General features: G+C 51.4%; 6 protein-coding genes across 6 annotated transcripts; 3 read left to right on the forward strand and 3 right to left on the reverse strand.

Moving 5' to 3' along the window:
* The first annotated feature begins 3,837 nt into the window (after window positions 1–3,837).
* On the forward strand, window positions 3,838–7,353 carry TUP1 (General transcriptional corepressor TUP1). The gene is made up of 4 exons (XM_062950688.1): window positions 3,838–4,421; window positions 4,493–4,574; window positions 4,639–6,043; window positions 6,096–7,353. The coding sequence occupies exons 1-4, from the start codon at window positions 4,280–4,282 to the stop codon at window positions 6,336–6,338; spliced, it is 1,872 nt and encodes a 623-aa protein (XP_062796722.1). The 5' UTR covers window positions 3,838–4,279; the 3' UTR covers window positions 6,339–7,353.
* Window positions 7,354–7,568: 215 nt separating this feature from the next.
* On the reverse strand, window positions 7,569–9,380 carry SLC1 (1-acylglycerol-3-phosphate O-acyltransferase). The gene is made up of 2 exons (XM_062950689.1): window positions 8,073–9,380; window positions 7,569–8,012 (listed from the first exon to the last, which is right to left on the reverse strand). The coding sequence occupies exons 1-2, from the start codon at window positions 8,788–8,790 to the stop codon at window positions 7,813–7,815; spliced, it is 918 nt and encodes a 305-aa protein (XP_062796723.1). The 5' UTR covers window positions 8,791–9,380; the 3' UTR covers window positions 7,569–7,812.
* A 596-nt stretch (window positions 9,381–9,976) lies between these two features.
* QC764_710690 (uncharacterized protein) lies at window positions 9,977–10,811 on the reverse strand (the record flags this gene model as incomplete). Its single annotated transcript, XM_062950690.1, is given in 2 exon segments — window positions 9,977–10,236; window positions 10,253–10,811. The coding sequence occupies 2 exon segments, from the start codon at window positions 10,809–10,811 to the stop codon at window positions 9,977–9,979; spliced, it is 819 nt and encodes a 272-aa protein (XP_062796724.1).
* An 851-nt stretch (window positions 10,812–11,662) lies between these two features.
* On the forward strand, window positions 11,663–14,219 carry QC764_710700 (uncharacterized protein; the record flags this gene model as incomplete). Its single annotated transcript, XM_062950691.1, has 2 exons — window positions 11,663–12,884; window positions 12,937–14,219. The coding sequence occupies exons 1-2, from the start codon at window positions 12,119–12,121 to the stop codon at window positions 14,217–14,219; spliced, it is 2,049 nt and encodes a 682-aa protein (XP_062796725.1). The 5' UTR covers window positions 11,663–12,118.
* A 479-nt stretch (window positions 14,220–14,698) lies between these two features.
* QC764_0106030 (uncharacterized protein) lies at window positions 14,699–15,846 on the forward strand (the record flags this gene model as incomplete). The annotated part of the gene is made up of 2 exons (XM_062941114.1): window positions 14,699–15,116; window positions 15,203–15,846. The coding sequence occupies 2 exons, from the start codon at window positions 14,699–14,701 to the stop codon at window positions 15,844–15,846; spliced, it is 1,062 nt and encodes a 353-aa protein (XP_062796726.1).
* Window positions 15,847–21,668: 5,822 nt separating this feature from the next.
* QC764_710705 (uncharacterized protein) lies at window positions 21,669–23,257 on the reverse strand (the record flags this gene model as incomplete). Its single annotated transcript, XM_062950692.1, is given in 3 exon segments — window positions 21,669–22,225; window positions 22,241–22,397; window positions 22,625–23,257. The coding sequence occupies 3 exon segments, from the start codon at window positions 23,255–23,257 to the stop codon at window positions 21,669–21,671; spliced, it is 1,347 nt and encodes a 448-aa protein (XP_062796727.1).
* Between the last annotated feature and the right edge of the window lie 945 nt (window positions 23,258–24,202).

Consider the following 24,202-nt stretch of genomic DNA (forward strand, 5'->3'; position numbering starts at 1 on the left):
TGAGATATCCATTTCGACCACCGACTCCTGAGCTTCGGTAATGATGGAAACAACGCGGTGATCTTGATCTCCTGTGAGGCAGATCATGAGCATCATAGCAATCTCATCCCACTTTGACCGTACGTGCTCTGAAATCCTCCTAGTAACAGAGTATACAATAAATATGAAGTGTCACTCAACCATCTTGGCGTAGCGGCTATCAATGTAGCAACCCCTTTCTCACCTCTTGTTCCACCAGCATGTGACACCTTCTAACATCCCAAGCAGACACACACAACCATCTTCTAGAAATGCTGCCTCTTGGCCTTCTCTTATTTTTAGCCGTGCCTCATGATGCGCGAAGATCATAAAACACGCCAACGGCGTCAACAGCCGACCTTACCCACGGCCTCCCCTGAAAGCGGCGTCATTCTCGGCAACCTCTCACCGAATTTTGCACGCCAAAATGACTGCCGACATCCGAGTGGATGGATTTGGTGACATCTTTTATGACCTTGAAAGTCTTGTCTCTGCTTCGTGTTCATCGCCAAGTGTTGCCATTATGGGAAGGCCGCCCAAGAAGCTAGAAGAGGGGACAGTCGGGATAGTTTATATGACGGGAGTAGACTACCTCGTGGCCAAATCTTCTTATTCCTGCCGCAGTTTCAGTGAAGACCTTCCTAACAGAACCAAAACGACTGCTGAACAAACCACCGCAATAATGCTCAAACACACCTTTACATGCTTCTTCATCATTTTCGTCTTCTTCTCCCCGGCCCTCGCCATGTCCCGCCGTTGTGGGATTGATGGCAGATATTCAATATCGCGGTTCCCCGAGATGGAAAGGCCCTGGTTGAGCATGATACCAACTGGAAGATCACCCGAGCATATACGAAAAACCGCCCCATTGAATCCAGATCAAGCAACATCTACCTGCGCTTGGAAGTTGCCAAAAGGCTGGACGCTTTCATCAAGGCTAGGGAATACAACAACCAAGAGAGCCGGTGTACGGCGGAAACCATCATCAAACAAGGGGTCAAAGCTGTCAGCGGTAGAGACACCAACAAGGCGGGACAACACAGACAACACGGGGTTGTCACGAAGGAAATATTCCAGAGCACGACTGAATCGGTTTCTGTCGAGTTTGGACCCGAAACGAAGAAATAAAAAAAAGAGAACCAACGTCAGTGTGATATAAAGACTATTTCCCCCTCCCCCCCTTCAAAACAGAAGTCACCAACCAGCTCGAGTTCCAACCATCTACCATCAACACCACCTAAACCCTCACCTTCAACGACATGACTCCTCTCACCAGCATCATCTTTCTCCTCCTCACAACTATGATCCCAGAGGCCCACGCTCTCTCATTCATACCTTGCCAACCGTATCCAAGGGTACATACACCCCCCTTTCCCCCTTAAACCAAACTCCAGCTAACCTCCCCCAGCCCGAAAATCCACACACATTCCATATCCCCGCCCAAGCGACTTCCTACCTGATTCCATACTTATCACACCACCAACAACTGAACAGCGACTTTGCATCTACTACAGTCTGCCCAAACCCGGCAATACAAGACGTCTATATGCGGGAATTCCCGAAATGTTTGCGGTTCGGGTCACGGACCCGCAGACAGAGAGCGGCGTCAAGCAACTCAAAGCCGTCATCGGCAAAAAAAAAAAAAAAAAAAACCAACACGCTGGGCCAACCCGGTGAGATGACCAAGGAAGTCTGACCCCAAACTCCGGCCCAATCCATCTTTCTACAGCCCCGATGTCGTACATGATTTTTCCATGGAATACGAGAACCAAATCCAAGAGAAGCACAGACGATCCGCGTTCTGCCCGAGCCCGGGGTTGCCAGGTACCTGTCCGTGGAGGTTCCCGAAGGGGGTGACGTTGAGGATGCCTACACAGTTCAAACGGGGAGTGATTGAGGAGGGGTCGTCAGCAACTTCGGTGGCGTGCTCGTGAGGGGGCTTAAAGCGGATAGATGGAGGCCCGGGAGACTCTCTCTCTAGCTACTTGTTAACAATACCATATATCGACTATGAGATGATGAGAAGAAGAAGGATGCACCTCGCTATCTCTGACATGAATGAGATACCTTACGCAAGAATTTTTGTTTCAAGCAAACACCCAGTGTCCAAATCGAGAATGAGATTCAAGACGTAGGAGTGCTAGTAGTAAAGCTTCCGCAGGCCTTTCTGCGATCAGACATGCGGCCGGCCTGTGATACAAAAAGAGGGCTGCTGCATAACAGGCGTGAAGGAGGTGAGTTTAACTTATTCCGAACGATTTTGGTATGACGGTTGTGACTGGATGGTAAAGCAGGTGTGATGTTGTTTGGTATAGGAGTTCGTGGAGCAGAAGGAAGCCACCATATTTCCATGTTGGAACTGGCTAGTGACGAGATTTAGCGGCCTCGCTGGATGACCGTTGAGCTTGAGCAACGACAACAAGATGTAGTGGTTTTCGATCACATAATCAACAAGGCTGAGCCGGTGGCTTTGTCTCGGCCCGCACTGGACAGGTTCCCGGCTCGGCCCAGCTGGTGCGGAGATAGAGACCCGCTTCTTTTCTCTCCCTTGGAATGTGCGCCCCCATCTCCGGGGGAACTTTCCGTCATGGCAGAGAGCTTCCGAGTATCCTCCAGGTGATGACCCCGAAGCCTGGGAGTGCATCGATGCAGATGTCGATCCCCATCGGCTACGTCGGGTCAGATTTCGTTATATCTTGGGCTTTCCTCGGTGGCCACCTATCAAGGCCAGGTCTAAAACATAGGTAAAGAAAAGTATGCTGGTAAAAATGGTCGGACCACTTCCCCGCATTGACATGGTGTTAACTACTACAAGACTGTCAGCCGGCGGTGAGCCTCTTCGGTGTTCCAGGATCTAGGAAGCGTTGGAGCAGGCAAGATCAAAACGTTGCGGTGATAAGACCTCCGTTTCCCTCTAGGCAAACCAGACTTGGGCAGATAATGTGCAGACATGTAATGCAGACATGCTGCCTGCTGTGATCTGTGCTCGAGACAGAGCCATGACGGCACATGCGCTGACAGCGGGGCTATTCTCGGATGCGGAACGCAGGCTGGGGGTCATCCCGAACATTGGCAGGAGAGCCCAAACGGGTAATCCTCACCACCACCACCACCACCACCACGATGCCGATGGAATGTGATGAATGAGATGGGATGGATGGGGGTGGATGTGTGGATGGGGGTGGATGGCAAGCGGGGATGTTGCTTCGGTTTGCCGAGGGCCACTTGTTGCAGCACTGTGACGAACCGGATAATTGGACCCCTGTTCTTTGTGCTCGTTTTATTTTCTTACCACACAGATGAGATATCTCACCCAACCCTCGAAACTTTGTGTTTCATTATCGGAATACGGATGCCTTGTGCTTTCCCTTCAGAGTGGTTTGCTGCTTGTGTTGTGCATGGTGAGAAGTGAGGTGGGATGGTGAGGTGAGGTGAGTAGGAAAAGACAAACTTGTGTCACCCACAGAGGCACGAGAGGTTGACTTCACTTCTGTCACAAATTTCCAGGAGCCCAGGCTTTTGCTGAAAATGGTTGGTCTCTCGGGAAACAAAACGTGTGTGCTCGATGCTGCAGCCACCCCATCCCTGGGGCCGCTGCAGGTTGCTGCACACGCCCCCATTTTGACCCACTCCCCCACTTTCCTCCTTTCCACTTTCCAGAACGGCGCACGCTAAGACAGCCTGCGCGTGCACGGTCCCTGGTCCACATTGGGTGGGTCTTCTTGAGCAGGAGCGCCGCATCTGCCCCCGGTCCTGGTCCCCTGCCGGGACGTGGTACTTGACTCCAGCGCTACTGCCACACGTCGGCAAAGGTACCTTTTTTTTTTCTGTCCTGCTTGACCGTCCCAGGTAGATTCCAGCCGCCCCTACGCCCCCCTCCACTCTGGCGCCTTTCCTTCCCTCTTGCTTGCTCTTCACCTTCTTTCCATTTCCTTTCCCTGCCTCTCTGTCTGCAACCACAACCTCCACCAAAACACCTGCGTCAAAAACATCACCACTCACCCGACACCCGACACCACCCGTGCCGTGTCTTTTTCTTTCTTTCTTCCTTTCTTTCTTCGGAACGCGCGACGGCCTCATCCACACCATCGACGGGGGAACCAAGAGCTCACAGCCCTCGACCGAGCCGCCGCCGCAATCGGGCGACGTGCACCCATTTCTCGCCAAGACTTTTGTCTACTCGTAAATTCGTAAATTCTCTGGTGCATCGCCCCCCCATCAATCCAATCCACCCCGACATTATCGTCGCCCACTGCACACAATGTCGATGTATCCCGGCCATCGCGGCATGGGCGTCGCGCCCCCTGCCAACCCCAATGGCAGCCGCCAGAACGAGCTCCTGGAGGGCATCCGCGCCGAGTTTGAATCGCATCAACGACAGATCGAGGGATATGAACACCAAAGTAAGTTTTGGTTCGACAACACCGCCGTGCCTTGTCCCATCCCGACAATGCTGACAGTCTTTCCGCCACAGTCCAGGCCCAGGTTCAAGAGATGCAAATGATTCGCGAGAAGGTTTATCAGATGGAGCAGCAGCATGTCCAACTGAAGCAAAAGTAAGCTTGAAGCATGTCTTGGACAAACTACACAAGCCTTCTAACGCGGCGCGCGCCTGTTCAGATACGAGGATGAAATCAACCTCCTTCGTCGTCAGCTGGAAACTCGCGGCGGTGGCCCCCCGGGACCTATGAACCCGCCGCCACAGCATGCTGGCCCTTCCCAACAGCCCCCTCCTCAGATAGGCAACATGGGGGGAGGTGGTGTTTTCAACGGGATCCTCTCCGGGCAGGGCGGACAGGGCGGCCTGGCCCCCCCTCCTCATCCTCCTCAGGAGCAACAGCAGCCTCCCCACATGCCCCCCGCGCCACCGGGACTCCAGCAGGGACCTCCTCCCCCTCCTCCCCCGCCGTCTCAGCAGCCCCCTTTCCAGCAACAGTACCAAGGACCAGCCCCCGGCGGTTTTCCATCTCAGCCCCCCCAGAGCACCGCTAGCCCCGGCCCCGGCAGCAAGAGAGGCCAGCCGATCGGGAGACCCCCTGCCGGCGGTCCCGCCACCCCCCAGATCAACACTCCGGTTCCCTACAACGGCCCCGGCCAGTCTCCCCAGGTCCCGACCCATCCCACCCCCGACCACACCCGCATGGTGCAGCAGCAACAGCAGCAGCACCAGCCCGTCCCGATTTCTTCTCAGAGCAACGCATTGAGCGACCTGGACCCCGAGCGTCTCCCAAGCCACATCAAGAAGGTCAAGGACGATTGGTGGGCCATTTTCAACCAAGCGGTGCCCCGTGTTTTGGATGTTGATTTGGTTCACACTCTCCAGCACGAGAGTGTGGTCTGCTGCGTGAGGTTCAGCGCCGATGGCAAATTTGTCGCGACGGGATGCAACAGATCTGCTCAGATCTACGATGTTCAGACTGGTGACAAGGTCTGCATTCTCCAAGACGAGAGTATTGATCTCAACGGCGATCTTTATATCAGAAGCGTTTGCTTCAGTCCAGACGGGCAGTACCTGGCTACCGGTGCTGAAGACAAGCTCATCAGAGTCTGGGACATCAAGAACAGGCAGATTCGCAACACTTTCGCTGGTCACGAGCAGGATATCTACAGCTTGGATTTTGCCCGTGATGGCCGCACCATTGCTTCTGGCAGTGGTGATCGCACTGTCAGGCTTTGGGATATTGAGACTGGTTTGAACACGGCAACGCTCACCATCGAGGACGGCGTCACCACCGTTGCCATCTCGCCCGATGCCAAGTATGTCGCCGCCGGCTCGCTTGACAAGAGTGTCAGGGTCTGGGATGTCAAGACAGGCCTCTTGCTGGAGCGTCTCGAGGGTCCCGAGGGCCACAAGGACAGTGTTTACTCTGTTGCTTTCTCGCCCAACTCTCGTGACCTCGTCAGCGGTAGCTTGGACAAGACCATCAAGATGTGGGAGCTTGCCGCTCCCCGGAATCACAATCAGATGCCCGGCGGTATCATGAAGCCGGTCGGCCGCTGCATCAGGACTTTTGAGGGACACAGGGTATGTATTTCTAGGTCTTGAAGCCGCGGCCTCGTTGCTAACTTTTTAATAGGACTTCGTCCTCAGTGTTGCGCTCACCCCTGACAATGAATGGGTTCTCTCCGGTTCCAAGGACCGCGGCGTTCAATTCTGGGATCCCCGCACCGGACACACCCAGCTCATGCTCCAGGGACACAAGAACTCGGTTATCTCTGTGGCTCCAAGCCCTGCGTCAGGAAACTCGGGCGGCTGGTTTGCGACCGGTTCGGGTGACATGAGGGCACGCATCTGGTCGTACAGTCGTATCCGCCACTAGAAGGAACAAGGGATGCGATCAATCAGACGGAAGCTTGCTAACTTCGCAAGCGTTCTACGAAAGCTTGAAGCAGAGGGGTTGGGACCTTTGTAACTAATCCAAATTCAAACGGAAATGGAAAGTTGAATAACATGTGTGTGGGATAAAATGGAAAGGAAAGGGAAAGGAGTATGTGGAACTTTTGAAGCAAGTAGGAAGCGGAAATTCGGGTTGTTGAACTTTTCTTGTTTCCTACTTTTTTTGCTTTTTATTTTCTTACTTCTCTTTTTTTGTTTGTTTGATAGGGTATTTTCGTCTGTCTTTTTTTACACACACAACTTTGACAACGTAACAAAGGGTATTACTAGTTGGTGGGCTTTATGGTAGTGGTGGGTTCCGGGGGGCGCGGGGGGGGGGTTGTATTGAACTGAAAGGGTTTCTTTTGAAAGGATCATGGTGAATTGTGATTTGGGTGACTTGAATGAGCATGGGACCTCGGGTAGGGGGGTGGTGTGGATTTACCCCTGAGCCCTGTTTGTGACCTACCTTGGGACAACCATCTTCCAACACTTTCTGCTGCTGTTCTGACGTTTCCAAACAAGGCACACTCTGACAACCTCGACATACACACACACACTCTCTCTCTCTGTCTAAAGTCAAGGAACCCCTTTGGTTTGCTGTCAGTACCTATGCTCGGTCAGGGGTTTTTGTTCTACTACCTTATGTGCTGAATCTATCAAGATTTTTTCCCTCCAAAGAAAACATGAAAAAGGGATGGATGCATGTAAGTTTACCTACCTACCTGGAAATCAACACATCGCGTTCTGTGCGGTTGTTGTTCCCAAGAGTGTCCTATCAAGAAAGGTGTGGTGTGTACACCAGTCAGGGGGGAACAAGAGTGCCATTGTTGTTGTTGTTGTTGTTGTTGTTGTCTCTTTGTACGATACACACACACACAAGTCTCAAATGGACATGGCCATTTCATTTCCCATTCATTCTAACCCCCAACATCAAACAAATCATACAACCAACCACCACCCACCACCCATCCTAGATATCTATCTCCCTTCTAGATTAATTACCTAGTCACCCCCCCCCACATCTACCCTTTCAAAAAACAAAAACAAAAAAAGAGATCCCCCATTTCTTTCCAAAACGCCTGTTGGTAAAATACACGCTTGCTTCGCTTTCGCTTTCCCCCCTTTCCACTTACGCTTTCCCTTTCTTGCCCCCCACTCCACCCGCCCATCCATCCCATCCATCCATCCTCTTTCTATTAGATGGGGTATCAAAATGCCCTTTTGCCGGTCCTTTCCTTACAAACATACACACACACACAACACATACACCTGGCACGGCGTAGTAGTAGTAGTATCGTCGTTCGGTTTGCTTGTCAGTCGCCTCGCTGTGCCGTTTAGACATCACAGACCCGCCCGCTTGGCATGGCAGGTTTTGTTTTTGTAATCAACCCTCTCATTTGAGGAGAGGAGGTTTTTTACGCAGCGACGCGCATGTCTGTCCCGCTGACCTTGACGACGCCGTTTTGTTGCTTGGCGGGGACCGTCAGAGGAACCGTCTTCCTGCGGGCCTTTTCCGTCAGGGCAATCATCTCCCTGAGCATGACCTCACGGGTTTCGCGGGCGAGTTCGTCGACGTCGGCTGTGGTGAGACCCGCTGTGGGGATGGGATCGAGGACTGTGGTTGTGTCAGCCTGCTGCGGTGAAAAATTCAAGAGGAAAATGAAACAAAACATACCCTTGCACGGCACGCTCCCCGACTTGAAAACCATGTCCTTGAGGGAATACACATGGCTGTAGTTGGCCACAACCACTGGAACAATAGGCACCTGCGCCTGGACAGCCAAGTGAAAGGCGCCCTTCTTGAAGGGGAGCATGGTGGGCTCCTTCGTGTAGCTCCGGGTCCCCTCGGGGAACATGTACACGCTCTGCTTCCTCTTGGTGATCTGCTCGCCAGCTCCCTGCATCGCCTGTCGCGCATCCTTGGAGTTTTTGCGGTCGATGAAGACGGCGCCGCTCAGGGTCATGAACCAGCCCAAGAATGGGATCTTCTTAAGCTGAGTCTTGGCCGTGACGCTGCAGTACTGTGGGAACATGGTGCCCAGCATCAAGAGGTCGACTTCGGTCTGGTGGGGGCCGATGAAAACGGCGGGACGGACGGTGCCGAGGTGGTTCTTTGGGTCTTCAATGTCAAACTTGAGGCCTGTGCCGAGCAACATGCACAGCTTGAAGCACCGCCCAACCGCCCATTGTGAGAGACCGCGCTTGCCAATCAAGGAGAGAAAGACAGCAGCGCCGAGTCCGTATGCTGAGGCGATGAGGATCGAGATGTACATGGCCAGCGAGCGCGCCACGAACGCGGCTTTGGAGCTGACTAGGCCGAGGAGGTGGAAGAACATGATGAGGGCGGCGTAGTAGGCGAAGAAGTAGCCGGTGTATGTTATAATTGCCGCCATAGCTGGTGTTGAGAAGGAACGACGAAGGAGGGGCGGGGTTGAGCCCGAAGGACGGCGAGGGGGAGGAGGGGACTCGGAAGGCCGACACGGGGGGATGCGCAGTCGCAAGGCTTTGAGTCGTTTTTCGGCTTGGATCCTGTGATGATGAATGGGCTTGCCGGACCGGCGCTCGAGCGGCGGGTGGCCGGAAAGTTTTTGGGGGGACGGGGACTGGCGATGTGGCGTCTGGATGGGGATGCTACAGGGCTAGTGGATGCTGGAGAGACAGGCGACCCCAGTCCAAGTGGTGTCGTTGTGCGTCGAGGGGTTTCTAAGCCAAACGATGGACGATTTGTTGGTGATTAAGGATATGGAATACTAAGAAACAAGCAATCATGGGCTCCGTGGCACCAAAAAGGTCTTGGTTATTGACTTTCGTTCTTCATGGCCCGGGCCGGCACTCGAAGTTGCAGCCCAATCAAATCAAAGCCAGAATGCACTGTGAGAGTGTGGGGTTTCCGAGGTTGAGGAATCGTTGAGGCTAAAATTTGCGGGACGTGGGGCAGGTGCCAGCAACCCTTGCAGCCCCTTGCAACCCTTGTGACCAGAAAACTTGGCAATCGCGGGGATATCGTGACAAGACTGAGAAATCAAGCTTCACTTAAAAAACTCAGGTCTCGCCGCATCATCTGTCGGTGAGTTGGGCAAAAACAAACATCATTCAACATGTGCATGTGTTGCTGAATAGTATTTGGTGTTTTCTATCCTCTCTTCATCACTGAACTGCTACAAGTCTCATCTCATGGCCACAGTGTCGTTTCCTAACCCCCCAAGTATCTTTTGTTGGGATCGTGCGGGGACGGGAACGGAGATACAAAAAATGTTTAAGTTGGAGAAAAGAAAGCATGTGATAATTCCCACCATATGATCATCCAACATCCCTAAACCTGCGACGACACCACCGTTGCGCGTACCTGCCGTTTGATCATCTGGTCATCGCCGAAATCATGGGAAAGGGTTGTTGTCTGTGTTGACACCTCCCGGACCTTTGTGTCCCGTCTGGGCAGAAGGAGGATGGATTCAACCGACTCTCGAAGTCCAGCCAGCTCATACATGAGGATAATTCGACAGATGGAAACACTAGCCATGTACCGTCCCACGATGGATAGCGCATCCTCCACGCCGACGAAGATGGTGCTTGAAAAGATCAGGTCCCGAAGATGATATGAAGGACGGTGGCCATGGATTCAACCCAGGCCGTGTCCAAAAAGAGCTTGCTCTCTTGGAAGGTGACGATGCGCACGTCATAGCCTTCCGAGGCACTCGGTATGGACTCTGTCTTGAGAAGGCCGAGCAAGCGCCTGGGAATGCTCGAAATCCATCCGCCTGCCGGCGCGAGCCTCTCTCGAATATGAAAGGCCGACTCTTCCTTTCTCTTGACTGCCGCGAGAACCTCTTTCTTTGGACCTCGCCAGCCACAGACCTATGGTTCCGAAAATGTGTACGACCAGGCCTAGCAGTGCCCATATCGTTGGCCCGAAGGTGCGATTCGTCCACAGGGTACATGTGGCCTTGACGCCGAGCTCCCAGTTGAGAGTAGCAATGTTGGCTATGGTAGCCAGGGCGATGATGTATTCGGCCATGGAGATGGACAGCTTGTAGTACCACATGCTTGGGCGCCACTGTGGGAGTCTGCTCGGGTGGTCGTGGAGGATCTGGGCGGGATCATGGTATTCAAAGGCCCGGCTGAAGTACACGCTGGGCGATCCGGCGGCACGCATGAGTGCGAGGAGAGGTCGCCGTGCTACATTCGCGAGCATGCTCATTTCCTCGGTCGAAGGACCCATCACAGCGAGGACGTTGGGCATGACGCCGAGGAGAACCTGGGCTGCTGTCATGCCATTTTTGACATGCTCGCTCGTGCTGTTCAGGACACATTGGATGACAGGCTGTGTCAACACAGTGTTGGCTCCACCCCCACCGAGAATGTCACGTTCGACGGCAGATGTGTTCCCAGTAAGGTATTGTCGGTATTGGGTCATGCAGTACTTCTACTTAAAAGCTTCAAATATGTGGCCATGTTGGGGGTACCATTCGCGAAACTGGTTCGTGTTGGTGCCTCTCCACGCTGCGATGGGTTCGAAGTATATGAAGAGGAGGAAAAGGATACACCGAGACGGTGCGGAGAGTCCACCCATTGTGCGGTTCTTGATGCTGATGTTTTGCTGATGACTGTAGTGAGAAGAAGCTGGCTAACTTGACAGAACGAAAACTGGAGTTACTTTGTTCCCTCAAGCTATATACCTGACTGAGGGCAAGGCGGGGCCAACATTATGGTGAGGTTCTCGCGGGATTCCATCATGGGTGTTTCAGCCTCTCAGCGCTAGTTGTGCAAACTGTGGGTGGCTTTCAGGATGAATCGCGGTGATCCAGCCAGTTGGTGGCCGTCTGCAGCCACGCGCTTATAGATATCACATCTCCTCGTCTGGTGTTGTTCATACGCACACAGGAAGCAGGCAGGCAAGTTAGGGCTTCTGTAGAGGTCTAGTGGGCGTTGCTCAGCCATGACGGTGATACTCCTTCCTGGTGTCTTACACCCATATACATGGTACGGGCGAGGCTCTGGGTTCTAGTACGATGTTAATGATGACACATTGAGCTTGGCCAAGGCCTGCCTGAAGCCAACTTCGAGTATTACAGCTCCAATGTGGTGTTCTTAAGCGCCCTGTCATCATGAAGTTCATGATTGGCTTTTTGTTAGCCTCAGCCAAGATCATATAATCATCCTTGTGAACACAACAAGGCTCAGATCAGCACGGACGAGGCTCCGAGACTTGCCTTTACAATAAAAATATTTACCAAGGTTAGTTTTTGGTCTTGATAATAGTTCGAGGGTCAATCTCTTTCAATACCTAACATGTAAACACAATACACACTGTACAGGTACGTGTTCATGTCTTGGGAGACTACAATGAATGAAAACAAGATGTGGTCGTAGCGCCTCCTGCTGTTCTAGAAGCCCCACTAATTACGGCCTAGGCCAAGGGAACCCTAGCACATTAGCCATGGTTCATCCAACTGCTTGATTCGACGTCCACTGAACACCAACAAAGCTCACCAAAACATTCCGGATGGCCGCAGCAACACAGCATCTTCCCGCCTACTTCACCAGCTACACAGCAGCATAGGTTCGAGCCTCTTGCATCTACAGCCTCCGGTCGCCCCTGGGCGCCAATGATGCTTCCGGTCCAGCGATAGCCCCTCCGATTCACCCCAAGCGCATGTCTGTCTCGGACAATCGAAGTCCCATCCCAGCTATCCTCACCATCGAGACATCCCCAAAGTCACAATGGCCGAATCCCGTCGCGGACACCCGAATCTATCCGTACGGCTGCCGCAGCCCGGCGCCTCGGTCGCTCTACCCGATCTCCCTCCCGTCTCTGCTCTTTTTTTGATCGATTTCGACGTCAAGGCCGGCTACACCATCGTCTGGAAACGGGCCGTTCCCGGTCTCGAGCTCGAGGGCGCTGTCGAGTACAAGAGCTTGCCGTCGGGCTTGCACACCGTCACCGACGACCTCATCTACTTTGTCCACGATGCCAGCCACGCCGGGCTCAGCGCGTTTATCAACACCCCCACCGATGAGGAGGAAACACGTCATGCGCGCATGATTGCTGTGGGTGTCTTGGTGCCGCTAAGCTATGGCCGTCTGGGGAGGGCATGGCGCCATGCCGAGGGGTTGAAGGAGATGGCCAGCAAGCTGGTTCAGGATCGCAAGCAGACGCAAATACTGGAGGAGTACTGGGAGAGAAACGGCGCGCGCGAGACGTCGGCGCCGCAGCCATTGAAGGATGAACCTCTGGCCTCCCCCGCGCTTAGCTTTAGGGCTGTCCGTCCGCCGCTGGGGAGAGGCCATACTAGGAATAGGTCTGCTTCGGATGGCACCGCCCTGATACCTCCCGGACACAGGCTGTCGCCTTATCATCCGGCGTGGAGTTTGACGTCGTTGCTGGATACGTTTGGGCCGCTGATCTTTCCGGTTCATCGCGCCGCCCTGTTGCGCAAGCGCATTTTGATTTCTTGCCATGCACCGGTGCATGAAGTTTGCAATTTTGGTATGTTTACCGGGACACTCCTTGGTATTTGATGGCTGCTGACGAATCTTAGTGTATGATATTTCTGTCTTGTCCAACATTCCCCTGTCCGTCTGCGACGTGATAGACCCATCAGCACCTGTACAGCGTTTACGACCTCTTTTTACCATCGGTGTGCATGATATCTCGTATCTTATGGAACACCAGGCCGCCATGAAAAAGCGCCCTAATCAAGACGATCAGCATTCTGATCCGTCCGAGGACTCTACCTCGGGCTGGGTAGCCTGCACCACAGACAGCATTCTCGCTATGAAGGGGGATCTCTGGGACATGCTGATCACCCTGCCCCCAGTCTACTCGAGCAACGCCAAGGAAAGGGCATGGCCAACAATCGAATGCCCCAAGGGCGTCCCGGTAAAGGCCACCCAGCGCGACCTCCGCCGTTTCCGTACTCTCCGAGCAGGCCTGGCGCACCTCGCCGCTGCAGCAGAAGCCTCTCACTCTGCGTCACAACCCCAACCAGAGGTGCAAACCCCAGACGAAGCACCCACCCCCTCCGCGCCAGCCATCCGCCTATCCAAACCCGCAGCTACCTCCTCCTCCTCGAGACCAGGGACATCAAGTGGCAACCACCCCCGCCAAGCAATGATCATATCCGACGAAGACGCCGACCAAATCGTCGAACCAACCACCTGGGCTGCGTTGGCCTACAACGGCTTCATGTGGTGGGCTTCGGCCGGTGAAAAAAGACACTCTGATGAAATCGACGAGCAAAGCCACGACGCCAGTCTGCTTGCTGATTTGGGGCCGCCCATGTCGCCTTCCATGACTGCTGTGCCGCAACGGAGGCCGAGTTTTGGGACGGCGGTTTCGGGGACAATGATTGATAGTTTGTCGTCCTTGACAGCAAGAAAACCGGGGGAGGACGCGGAGGAGGATGATGAGAAGGCGGGGGTGGAGCTGGCGATTATTGCGTATTTCCACAGGTTGACGACGGGGATTTTGAGGGTGTTGGCCGAGATTGTGGACTCGGGGGATGATGATGATTTGATGAGTCTGGATTTGGATTATGGGGAGACGCCTGGGGGTGGCGGTGGCGGAAGGGAGGGGGAGGGGGAGGATGAAAGGGAACGGTTGCTTGGGGGTGAGAGTGACGATTATCAGGAAGAGGGGTATGAAGGGAGGGGAGGGGGGTGGTTGAGGGTGGATAGCGATGCGCTTGCGCAGATGGGGTTGGATGTGTGGAGTCTGGGTGATGCTGAGTTTGTGAGGGAGGTGGTGGGGAGGTATTTTGAGGGGAAGAGGGCGGCGGTGGTGACGAAGGGGGTGGAGGTTTGTGGGGTTAAGGTTTGTTGACAAGATGAGAAGGGGGGGATGTATATACTTTGCATGGCGTTATGATTCAGGAACTGGGGGAATGGTAATTTAGGGAGTATGCATAGGGATATTGGTTTGGACTATTCAAATAACGAAGATGGGTGTTGCAAGGTGTGAGGCTTATCTCCGGTGATGTGCGAGTGAGCTAAGATAACCCTCACCCAACTTATCTCCGGTGGTGTTGTGTTGGCGGAGCTAACCCTAACCCAGCTTATCTCGGGGAGCTTGGACCTTCAGTTTTCACTTTCACCATCAAAAGCCATTCAAGGTTCATTCATTAGGTTTCTTTCAACACTAACTTGACCTACACGCTTTTGGAACAACCTCAGCCCTTGCACCACCATCCCCCGCCGCAAAATCTCACCACCCACCAGTTCAACTATTCAACTGAACTCTCTCTTTAAATCTTGGGAAAAGAATTCACAACTTCCTCCCATCACCCCCAGAACCATTTCACAATGGCGGAACCAACAGCCATAATCGACCCCCCCTTATTGGAGTCATCACTCGAACGTCTCTATCCGCTGAGGGAAATCCTCCAGCGGCTGCACCACCGCAACAAGAACCAGCATTTTTCGTCGAGGTGGTGGTCGGCGTTTGATATTTTGAGGAGGAACACGGGGAAACTGATCTCCGAAATCGAGGACTGTCTTGATTATGCCCCTTCACCACCATCGTCAGGCCAGTTGGCAAAGGGGAAAGGCAAAGGGAAGGGGGAGAAAACGAGGAAGTGGGAGGAGGGGGTGGAGAGGGTGCTGAAACGGGTGAGGTTCATGAAGGAGGGGGTTGTGGTGAAGGGGTGGGTGGGGTTTGGGAGGCTGGTGGGGGATAGGCAGTTTGCGCAGGTTGGGTTGGGGTTGGTGGGGGTTTTGGGGGGTGAGTATGGTGCTTGGGGGTTGGTGCCTGATATGGATGGGGAGATGGAGGGATGGAGGGGGGTGAAGGGGAAAATGAGGGGGTAGAATATGGGGAGGGGGAGGTGGATATAGGGGATGTGATTCAGCGGGAGGATTTGGGGGTAAAGGTTCAGAGGGAGGAGGTACTGCAGAGTGTGGAAGGGGATGTTGATACGGTACAAAAGAGGAAGGTGGTGATGAGAGGAGTGGGTGAGGAGGGGGGGGTGGTGAAAAAGAAAAAGAAAAAGAGGGTTGCTGGTGGGGATGAATTCGATGATATTTTTGGCTCTTTTGAGAACCAGAAATCCGCCAAGAAAAAGGCAGCCGAAAAGAGAGATATACCATCCAACGAGGTTAACTGCCCCAACAACGACAGCGATAATACATCCCAAGCATCAAAACCAACCAGCAAGAAGAAGAAGAAGCCAGACGATGAGTTCGACGACATCTTTGGTGGCCTAAGTGAGGAGACACCCCCCAAGAAAAGAAAAAAGAAAGCGGCAGGAGACGAGTTTGATGATATTTTTGGTGATTTGGGGGAGGATAAGCCGGAGAAGAAGAAGAAGAAGAAGAGAGGTGATGAGTTTGATGATATCTTTGGCGGGTTGGGGGGTGAGAAACCAAGGAAGAGGGTTGGTGGGAGTGGAGTGGTGGAGAAGAAGAAAAAGAAGAAAGGGGATGAGTTTGATGATATTTTTGCTGGATTTTAGGAGTGGGTGTGTAGGGAGGGAGAAGGAGGGAAATCGAGAGACCGAAAGGAAATGATACCCCTAACTGCTGGTTGGATGTAGTTTGTAGCTGACGTCTTGCACTGGACTTGGTGACTGCATAGTTGGCTGTCTAGATATGTGGTAATATTAATTGGGTTCGATAGTCGGAATTGATCGAAACTAAGTCTTTTATCCTGTTAATAGCTGTATGATGCTGTCTTAGTCAAAAGCACTGTATTTCGCTCCACGCCAACATATTGTGAAGGTATAGGCACTAGTGATATTTTCCTTTTTTGTATATATAGTAGCAAGGAAGAGTATATATAGAAGGTCATTAATAAGATTATATTAAATGATATACTAAGATATAAACCTCGGAGTTTATTCTTCTTAAATTAATTACTTATAGGAGGACGGTAGTAATATAAAATTATAAAATAAAGGATTTAAACTAGATATATAGAGGAAAAGACTTAGTAAACATTAAATACTTTCCCTATTCACGTCTTTATCGTTATATTTTACTACGGTATTTAGCCTTTATCACTTAAATCTAACGTATTATTTTTGATTATTATTAACCTCCCTCTTTAGGTTTAAATATTTTATTGACTCTACTCTCCATAAATAATAAAAATACTACCCATCATTATTACTATATTCCTTTATATCTCACAATCGCATATCTCACATAAAGTTTGCATCCTTGATAGTCGTAATATATAGATAAGTATTTATTTTCCGAAGCCAATTGAGCTTATTACCTATATTATTAAGGCCTTGCAACTATCTTTAAAGGCCTTGTAGCTACCTTCCATGGCCTATCAATAATATTCAAAGCCTACTCACTATCTTTAGAGGTATGCTAACTATCTTTAAAAGCCTTTATTCCTGTCGGTGATCTCTACCTCATTTTATTTTTTCTAGAAACGTAACAGCTTTAAAGGCCCATCCAGTCCCAAATTGACATGGCGCCCCACCCAATCAGTCCTCTAACGCTGGACGCTAGGTAGCCAGGTTCAACGATCCAGCTGGAAATTATTCGGACGTGGTTAACATACACCCCTCTGACAAACCACAAAAACTACTCCCAATCATAAAAACCTCTCTCATCACCCCCGTTGTGATCATCATCGTTGGCGTCCGAGGCAAGGTCATCATCATCCCTCGCCATCTCCTCCCAATCTTCGTCCTCATTCTCCTCCTCCACCACCACCTCCTCCTTCTTCCCCTCCTCCTCCTTCTTTTTCTCCTCCTTCCCCTCCCCGGCCGGAGGGGCTTAGCGGCGGGCAAGTCGACCTCGGATGATTCTGTCATCACAAAAAAGTCAGTCCACCGGTCAGATTCACACAGTGGGAATACAACAATCAACTGACGACGGGAGCGGCGAGTTCTAGCCACATTTTCCTTTTTCTTTTTTTAAAAAAAAGGAGGGCGTGAGGGAGCGGGCGAGGGGTGCGGGGGAGCGAGACCGAAGAAGCAGCTGGAAAGGAGTCAGGGCTTGTGGGTGCCGGGGAAGAGGGCCTGCGAGTGCGAGTAATGGTTGGCGGGCGGTGGTAGTCATGGCCTGTTGGTGGTGCTGTTGTTATTGTTGTTATTATTGTCGAGGTTAAAAGAGAGAAGAGAAGAGAAGAGGAGAGGAGAGAAGAGGAGAGGAGAGGAGAGAAGAGAAGAGAAGAGAAGAGAAGAGAAGAGAAGAGAAGAGAAGAGAGAAGAGAAGAGAAGAGAAGAGAAGAGAAGAGAAGAGAAGAGAAGAGAAGAGAAGAGAAGAGAAGAGCTGGGGGAGATAGAGCGATTGAATACATATTAGCTGGGCGGCGCTAGAAACGTCACACTCAAAAGAGGGAAACAGTATCAACTGGGACCAATGAGAAAGTATGAGTGGTAAAGGAACAGACTAATGGGAGGAGGTACGTATACCAAGCACGGTGTGGGAGACGACCGTCGATGGTTGGGTGGTTTTGACGTTGGGAAGTTGGAAGGCTGGAAGGCTCGCGACGAAGGTAACGCTAACATCGAGGTACGACGGGAGGTTGGACTGCTCAAGTATATCGCTCTTATCTTGGGAGGGCGCACACCAAGAACCCGCAGGCATATCCATCTCTATGCAACTTCCGACTTATAGTATCGACCGACCAATCGACAATCCGATGTGGGGAAGTAGTGTTGATGTTTGGGTGGTTTCGACCTTCAGAAGTTGAAAAGGCTCGCGATGAAGGTAATGACGATATCGAGGTACGAAGGGAAGGGGACTGGAGTTTCCAGGATATCGTTCTTGACTTCGAGTAACGGACAGGCCGTGCGAAAGAGACATCGGTTATGTTGAGCTGTGGCGGCTTAATGTGCCAGCGGATAGACATGTCGTACCTGACATTGAGTAGCAGGATGTGCGATGAGGGAAGGCTAGGTGCATATTGTGGTAGCTGGCTGGTGTAAACAGCCTGCGACGAGGTCCAGGATGCACGAGTCTTGCCGAGGTTTGCATGCGCAAGCATCCAAAATGCAATGGCAGAAAGAACACGACTCTAGTGACCGCCAGAGAAGGAACAGGCTGACTGACAGTGACTGACAGCGCAAGGACTCAGATGGTGAGGGCTCTTAAATGTCCCCCTGAAAGTAAACAAACCCCTTCCCTCTTGACCAAATGGTTGCCACGGTTACCCCTGAATCTGAGGAGACATGAATAAAGAAAGCGATGATCAATTGGAGTTTGGTGCAACCGAGTAAGATGGCCCTTTGAAATTATAACTCTTGCCTACCTTCCAGCCTGTGACAAAAAATACGTACACCTTCCTCGCCGCAATCTTCGATGTGCCGCATTGATCTACCGACGCGGCTGACTTCCATGGGACCGCGTGTCTGGGTTTGGAAAAGCAGAAGGCACGAGATAATTTGTGTCTATCCAGGTTCCAAAGAGACTGCTCAACCAGCTACTTAGCCACTTAGCTCTTTCACCATGGTTGTCTATACCGCATTCTTTCCACAGTTGGGTCCAACGTGTCGCGCATGCGCAACCTCGGCAGAACTTGTCCATCCCAGACCACGTCGTGAACACGACTTACATCAAACAACCAATCATCTTCCATCAGGCGCATCTGGGTCAGGTACGATACTCCTTTGAAAGAACCCAGCCTGGCATGTTTTCAACGGCCGAAGCATCCTTCAGTTTGTTCTTCCCATTGTCAAGAGTCGCGCCACTTAATTTCAGGTACGACACCTCTATCACCTGTCGCCAATGAAGCTGAGCTCTCCGTCAGCTGTCACATATTGCTCACCCACGATCTCCATATTCCACGGCCAATCCGTTGCTCAAAGCCAGGACGTATCTCTTAAATCTAGAGGCCCCATCCTTTACTCGAAACGCCTCCCTTCGTGTTCGGTGTCGTCGCTGCCCCCACGTAAGCCTCTATCGCTTCCTAATGTCAAAGCCACCCAACCACGGACACTCTTCAACACCGTACTGGCGATCAGTCCATAAGGTAAGCAGAAAGCTGCGTAGAGATGGATGCAGAAATGGTTCTTGGTATGCGTCCAGCCAAGTCAAGAACGATATCCTCGACAGCCCTGGCCCCCCTCCGTGTTCTATGTCGCCGTTTCCTTCGTCGCTACCTTCGTCGTGAATCACCGCAATCACCAACATCTCGACACTTCCCATACTATGTCAGTAATCTCCTGCTATCCTGTACCTTCTCGATTATCCTTCGTTGTCTTCGAAATGACGTTTCGTACGCTACAGCTGGTACGTGTTGAATCTCCCCAACTCTTCCAGTTCTTTTTCTCTTCTCTTCTCTTCTCTCTTTAGACACGAGGTCTCAGCAACCAGAACTCCCAACCCAGCCCAGCCGCACCCCAAGCAGCAGCAACAACAACAACAACAACCACAGCAGCAGCAGCAATAACCAGCAGTGGCTTCGTCCCCTCTCTCCTCTCCCCCTGACTCTCCATTCTCTTCTCCCCCGGCCTCCCCGATCCCTTCCCAGGCCCCCCGGCTTCCCTGGCCCCTCCTCCAGTTTCCCCGGTCCTTCTCCGGCCTCTCCCCCGGTCTCTCTTTTGGTCTCTCCCCCGGTCCCTCCTCCGGCCTCTCCACTAGCCCCTCCGCCAGCCCCGGTCGGCCCAGCCCCCCCCGCTGCCGCCACGCCTGCCCCGGGCGGTTACCTCAGCGGAGCACGCCCGCCGCAACGCGAAAAACGCGGCAGCACTTGCTGCTCTTCGGGCCACCCTACCTCCCCCCAGCCGCCAGTCGTCAGCACTGGCGTCCCTTGTAAGTCCCTTTCTGTGTTTTTTTCTCTTTTTTTCTTCTTTTTTTTTTGTCTTTTTTTTCCTCTTTCTTTTTCTCTTTCTCTCATTCTCTCCCTTTTTTTTTTCGGTTAATAAATAAAGCTAACTTTTGGGGGTTATTAATTGTTATCACGCTCACTGCCCAGCAAGGGCCTTTCTGTTTCGGCCCGGAGCAGACCAAGAAGAGGAAGTGGTGGAGGAGGGATGATGAGGAAGAATGTTGTGGCCTTCCGGTAGGGGGGTCCTGGAAGGCTTGCGGCGTAGACAGCGGTAGCGCATGAGGGTGAGGCTTCGCTGGGAGAGTCTCTGGCGGAGGAGGATGCGGAGTAACTCGAAAGAGCTGGTTTCACTATAGGAAAAGTAGCTGGGAGGGTCACCGGGCATACTCTGCTGCCGTAGAAATGAAGGAAAATATAGACGGAATGAATAATACAAGGTAAAAGAAAAAATATAAACTAAGGTATAAAGTGATTTAAAAATAAGGAGGCCCTAAGAAGCGTCCCCAAGGCAAGGCCTTTTAAACTATGGCTAGTGAGGGTCCCAGACCTAGTGTGATCGTCTCAACTGGGGCTCGGAGGCTCACAACAAAGAAGGGGAATGATTCTTTTTTTCTTTTTTTCTTCTTTTTATTTTGAGGACGGGGTAGCTGGGGAAGGTGGTTTTGTAGTTGGATATTTTTTGTTTTTTTTGTTTTTTTGTTTTAAAAGAAAAAAAAGGGGGGTAATGGGGGGGTTGCTGGGGTGATTGGGGTGGTTTTTGTTTGTTTTTAGTACCTGGTTTCTTTTTGGTTGTTTTTTGAGAGGGGTTTTATAGGTAGTTGGAGGTTGGTTGGATTGGGCCTTGGGCCATGAATTAAGTTTTTGTTTAATCTTCGAAGTTTGGTGATGCTTACCTGCGGGAAATCGATGGTGGTAAATGCCTTCCTAATTAAAAGAATAATTCACCCAAATTTTGCAAGCTTTGAATGTTAGTAATAAGGTCTTGACAATATAGACGGAAGGGTTTTTAGATATAGCTAAGGGGTGTTTAGTGGAGGGGCAAGGGGGGGGAATACAGGGAGGGTATGTCTTTCTGTGACTGGCGGGGGGTGGTGTTTGGGGTTTGTTCCTGGTTGCTTTTTATGGAATCTTCTCTCGGGTTGGTTTTTATGTTACAGAAGGAAGGGCTGCGTGGTTTGTGGGCATGCGGTTCTGAATTGATGTTTGTGCAATGGCGCCCCTAGCCTACGAATAATCGGTCCTGCAAGTCAGCAAATGTATAATACCCGTTAAATTATGCCTTTCAAGCTGATAGATGAATATGCCCATCAACTATCTTTAAAAGTGTAAGTATTATTTTTTCAATGGCGTTTAATTGTTTTTAAGGAGTTTTAACTATCTTTCAAGGGGTCTTGATTATCTTTGGGGGGATCTTGACTGTCTTTCACAGTATTTTGGCCATCTTTTAAGGTATCTTGGCTATCTTTCACAGTTAATTCAGCTTACTTTACAGTAATAGTACTTCCATCAACAGATGAGAGTGCCACAAACCCCCGAATTTGGGTTTCAACACAACTCCCTATCCCGAAAGCGTGAGTGCGACTCGCTGATGACCTGAAATCTGGACAATCCGCTTAGAACGTCCTTCTTGAGAAGAAGCCAGGGGACCACAGCCACATGGACGCACGATAGTTGGTAGGGCCATTCCAGTCCTACACCGACCAAAGGCTTTCTCTCAACTTTAAGCTGGTGGCTGGTATGCGACGTTATAACCTGCCACTTTTGAATCAAATCCGGGCTCAGCACGAGCCCCTTTTCGGCTGGCCAAGTGCTAGACCACGTTACCATCGGTCCATCCCTCTCGTTGAAGGTGTAGCGAAAAATATAGGCATGTCCCTTTTCTTCGGTCCACTCCTCGCTATTCCCAATCTCCATTATTTCCAACTTTGGCATCCAGCTGACCGCTTGGATGGGTAGTTCAAGGAACCTGTTCATTGTGCTATTGAGTTTCTCGGGATGAAGTTCGGCTGTGGTCAGCGCGAGGCGACGAAGATTGGGCCTCTGAGGGGACAGTTCTGGTCCATACCGAAGTTTAGGGGGCTTTTCAAAGAAAACCTCCGCTTCTATATATCAAGGACCGGCCAGAACTTCAAGTTCGCGGCTTGCTTTCTTGAGGACGCGGCCCAGGGCTAATCTCGATAGCCTTGTGAAACTTTCATGTCGTCGGTCAAAGTCTTTGAATATACTAAGCCGCCTAAGCGTACTCGGGAAACCAGTCTTAACAAGCTTTTTGAGCTCTAAAAATAACACCGGATTAGTTTCGGCCTTTCTACATATATAATTAATGTAAGAGAAGAAGAAGAAGAAGAAGAAGAAGAAGAAGAAGACCCCCAAGATAAGCCCGAGAGTAGCCCTGCCCAATGTGAGAAGACAAAAGAAAAAAGGCTGAAATAGTTTGATACAACACAACATACCTTTTTGATAATTGGAAGATAATGACGTTAACGGAAGCCTGAACTCACTCCGCATGTCCTCCAAACAGACAAAACTTTCTGTGATAACTTTACTGACAACATTCGAAGATAGCTTTCAATAACACTGCCGCCGAAAAGCGAGGCCAGTAACGATCTCGACCCTTGAGAATGTCTTGCGTTTGCTACGGGTTCCATGACGGAGAGCAATCCTGTAGTTGAGGTCCAACAAGTTTCCACACAGCCGTAGTGTTGCCTTGCCCCATCGGGACAATCCGAGTATCTCAGCGCACCGTTACGAATGCAATGTGTCTCATCAGTGTTATGCTTGATGGAAAACTGGCTGTCAACAAAACCGAACCAGTCGCTAAATCGTTCCTTGAGCCGCTTCCCTGGGGGAAACGGATTGTAAGGATGGCATTCCCGCAGAGAAAATAGGTGCTGAAACCAGTGTTGGAAATCACTTGGTGACTGTATACTGATCTCCAAGCTCATGCCTTTCGGTACCTGGTCGTGGTCGAGCGCATCTTTCCTCTCCAACCGCGATAGGATATCCAGCAATAACAGCAGAGCTCTGGTTATGACGGCATTGTTGGTGGCTACGGTGATAGCACCATCTGGCAAGGAGCACGAACTGCAATCATATGTTGGGTAACAGAATTCGAAGCCAAAGACCACGAACATAGTTCAGCCTGTAGACATTTCGGCCAGCCATAATGCAATGGTGTATGCCGGCTCTTTTGAGGCTACGGCAAGGCCCAGGTTGTTTGTGATCGAAAGGGAGGGAGGGGGCTTGCTCTGCCGTATGCAGGTACAAAAAAGCTTTCCTTTTCTCTCCGCCCTTGGGCTGCGATGTCTTGCAAATGGGAAAAACGCATAGCCAAGGGATGAAACGAAACAGACCACCTTGAAGCGAGGGCAACTGATCGGGACCAGCCAATCGGCATCGACACGCAGGAAGCTTTGAATCCTCATGTCTTATGAATAGTCTATGGTGGATTGGTCCATGATGGAGTCACCAGCAAAGAAAGTCGTCACAACAGTAGTGTGGATATTCCCCAATCTATTTGTTAAGTCCCTATGCCTACCCTGAAGTAGGCTATGTACACGAAGAAGTTAGGTATTAAAAATGTGTGAGTTGCCACCCAATCACTCCCACCACTCCTGATCCGGCCGACCAATCAACCCCCTCCCCCTCCCCCCCTTTCCAAGCTATCACGCCCCCAAACCTTTTCCTTTTTGTTAAAAGAAGGTCCGGGTCTAGGGGTATCAGCTTCGCCTTGGCCCTGCGTTTGCGTCTGCTTGCACCAAACCGCATCGAATGGTAGAAAAGTCAAAAAAGCCAAAAGAACTCCGATAAGCCGACCCCTTTTCCGCGCAGTGAAGTGCAGTGTGTCGTATGTCCGATCCGATCCGATCCCATGTGTACCTCCTAAGCAGAATGTGCTCCGTATGTGTATGCGTGGTGCGCCCTGTATGCGCCTATGTGATGTGGTGTGTCCAGTGTATCCGGTATGTTCTCTTCGCTGTTCGCGCAAGTGGTATCTCAAAAAAGGAAGAAATCAACAGCCCCGGTGAGCTGAGTCGAGCAAAAAGGTGCTTCGCTTGGAAACCATTTTGAAGTGAAGA

Source organism: Podospora pseudoanserina, assembly GCF_035222485.1.
Source record: "Podospora pseudoanserina strain CBS 124.78 chromosome 7 map unlocalized CBS124.78p_7, whole genome shotgun sequence".
Lineage (NCBI taxonomy): Eukaryota > Fungi > Ascomycota > Sordariomycetes > Sordariales > Podosporaceae > Podospora > Podospora pseudoanserina.

What these genes read in the sequence shown, in the direction of transcription:
- TUP1 (XM_062950688.1), top strand. Translation starts at nt 4,280, where the DNA reads ATGTCGATGTATCCCGGCCATCGCGGCATGGGCGTCGCGCCCCCTGCC. An exon ending in CGAGGGATATGAACACCAAA is followed by an intron (nt 4,422 to 4,492) that starts GTAAGTTTTGGT and finishes TTTCCGCCACAG; the next exon opens with TCCAGGCCCAGGTTCAAGAG. An exon ending in CATGTCCAACTGAAGCAAAA is followed by an intron (nt 4,575 to 4,638) that starts GTAAGCTTGAAG and finishes GCGCCTGTTCAG; the next exon opens with ATACGAGGATGAAATCAACC.
- SLC1 (XM_062950689.1), bottom strand. Translation starts at nt 8,790, where the DNA reads ATGGCGGCAATTATAACATACACCGGCTACTTCTTCGCCTACTACGCC. An exon ending in GGGGAGCGTGCCGTGCAAGG is followed by an intron (nt 8,013 to 8,072) that starts GTATGTTTTGTT and finishes ACACAACCACAG; the next exon opens with TCCTCGATCCCATCCCCACA.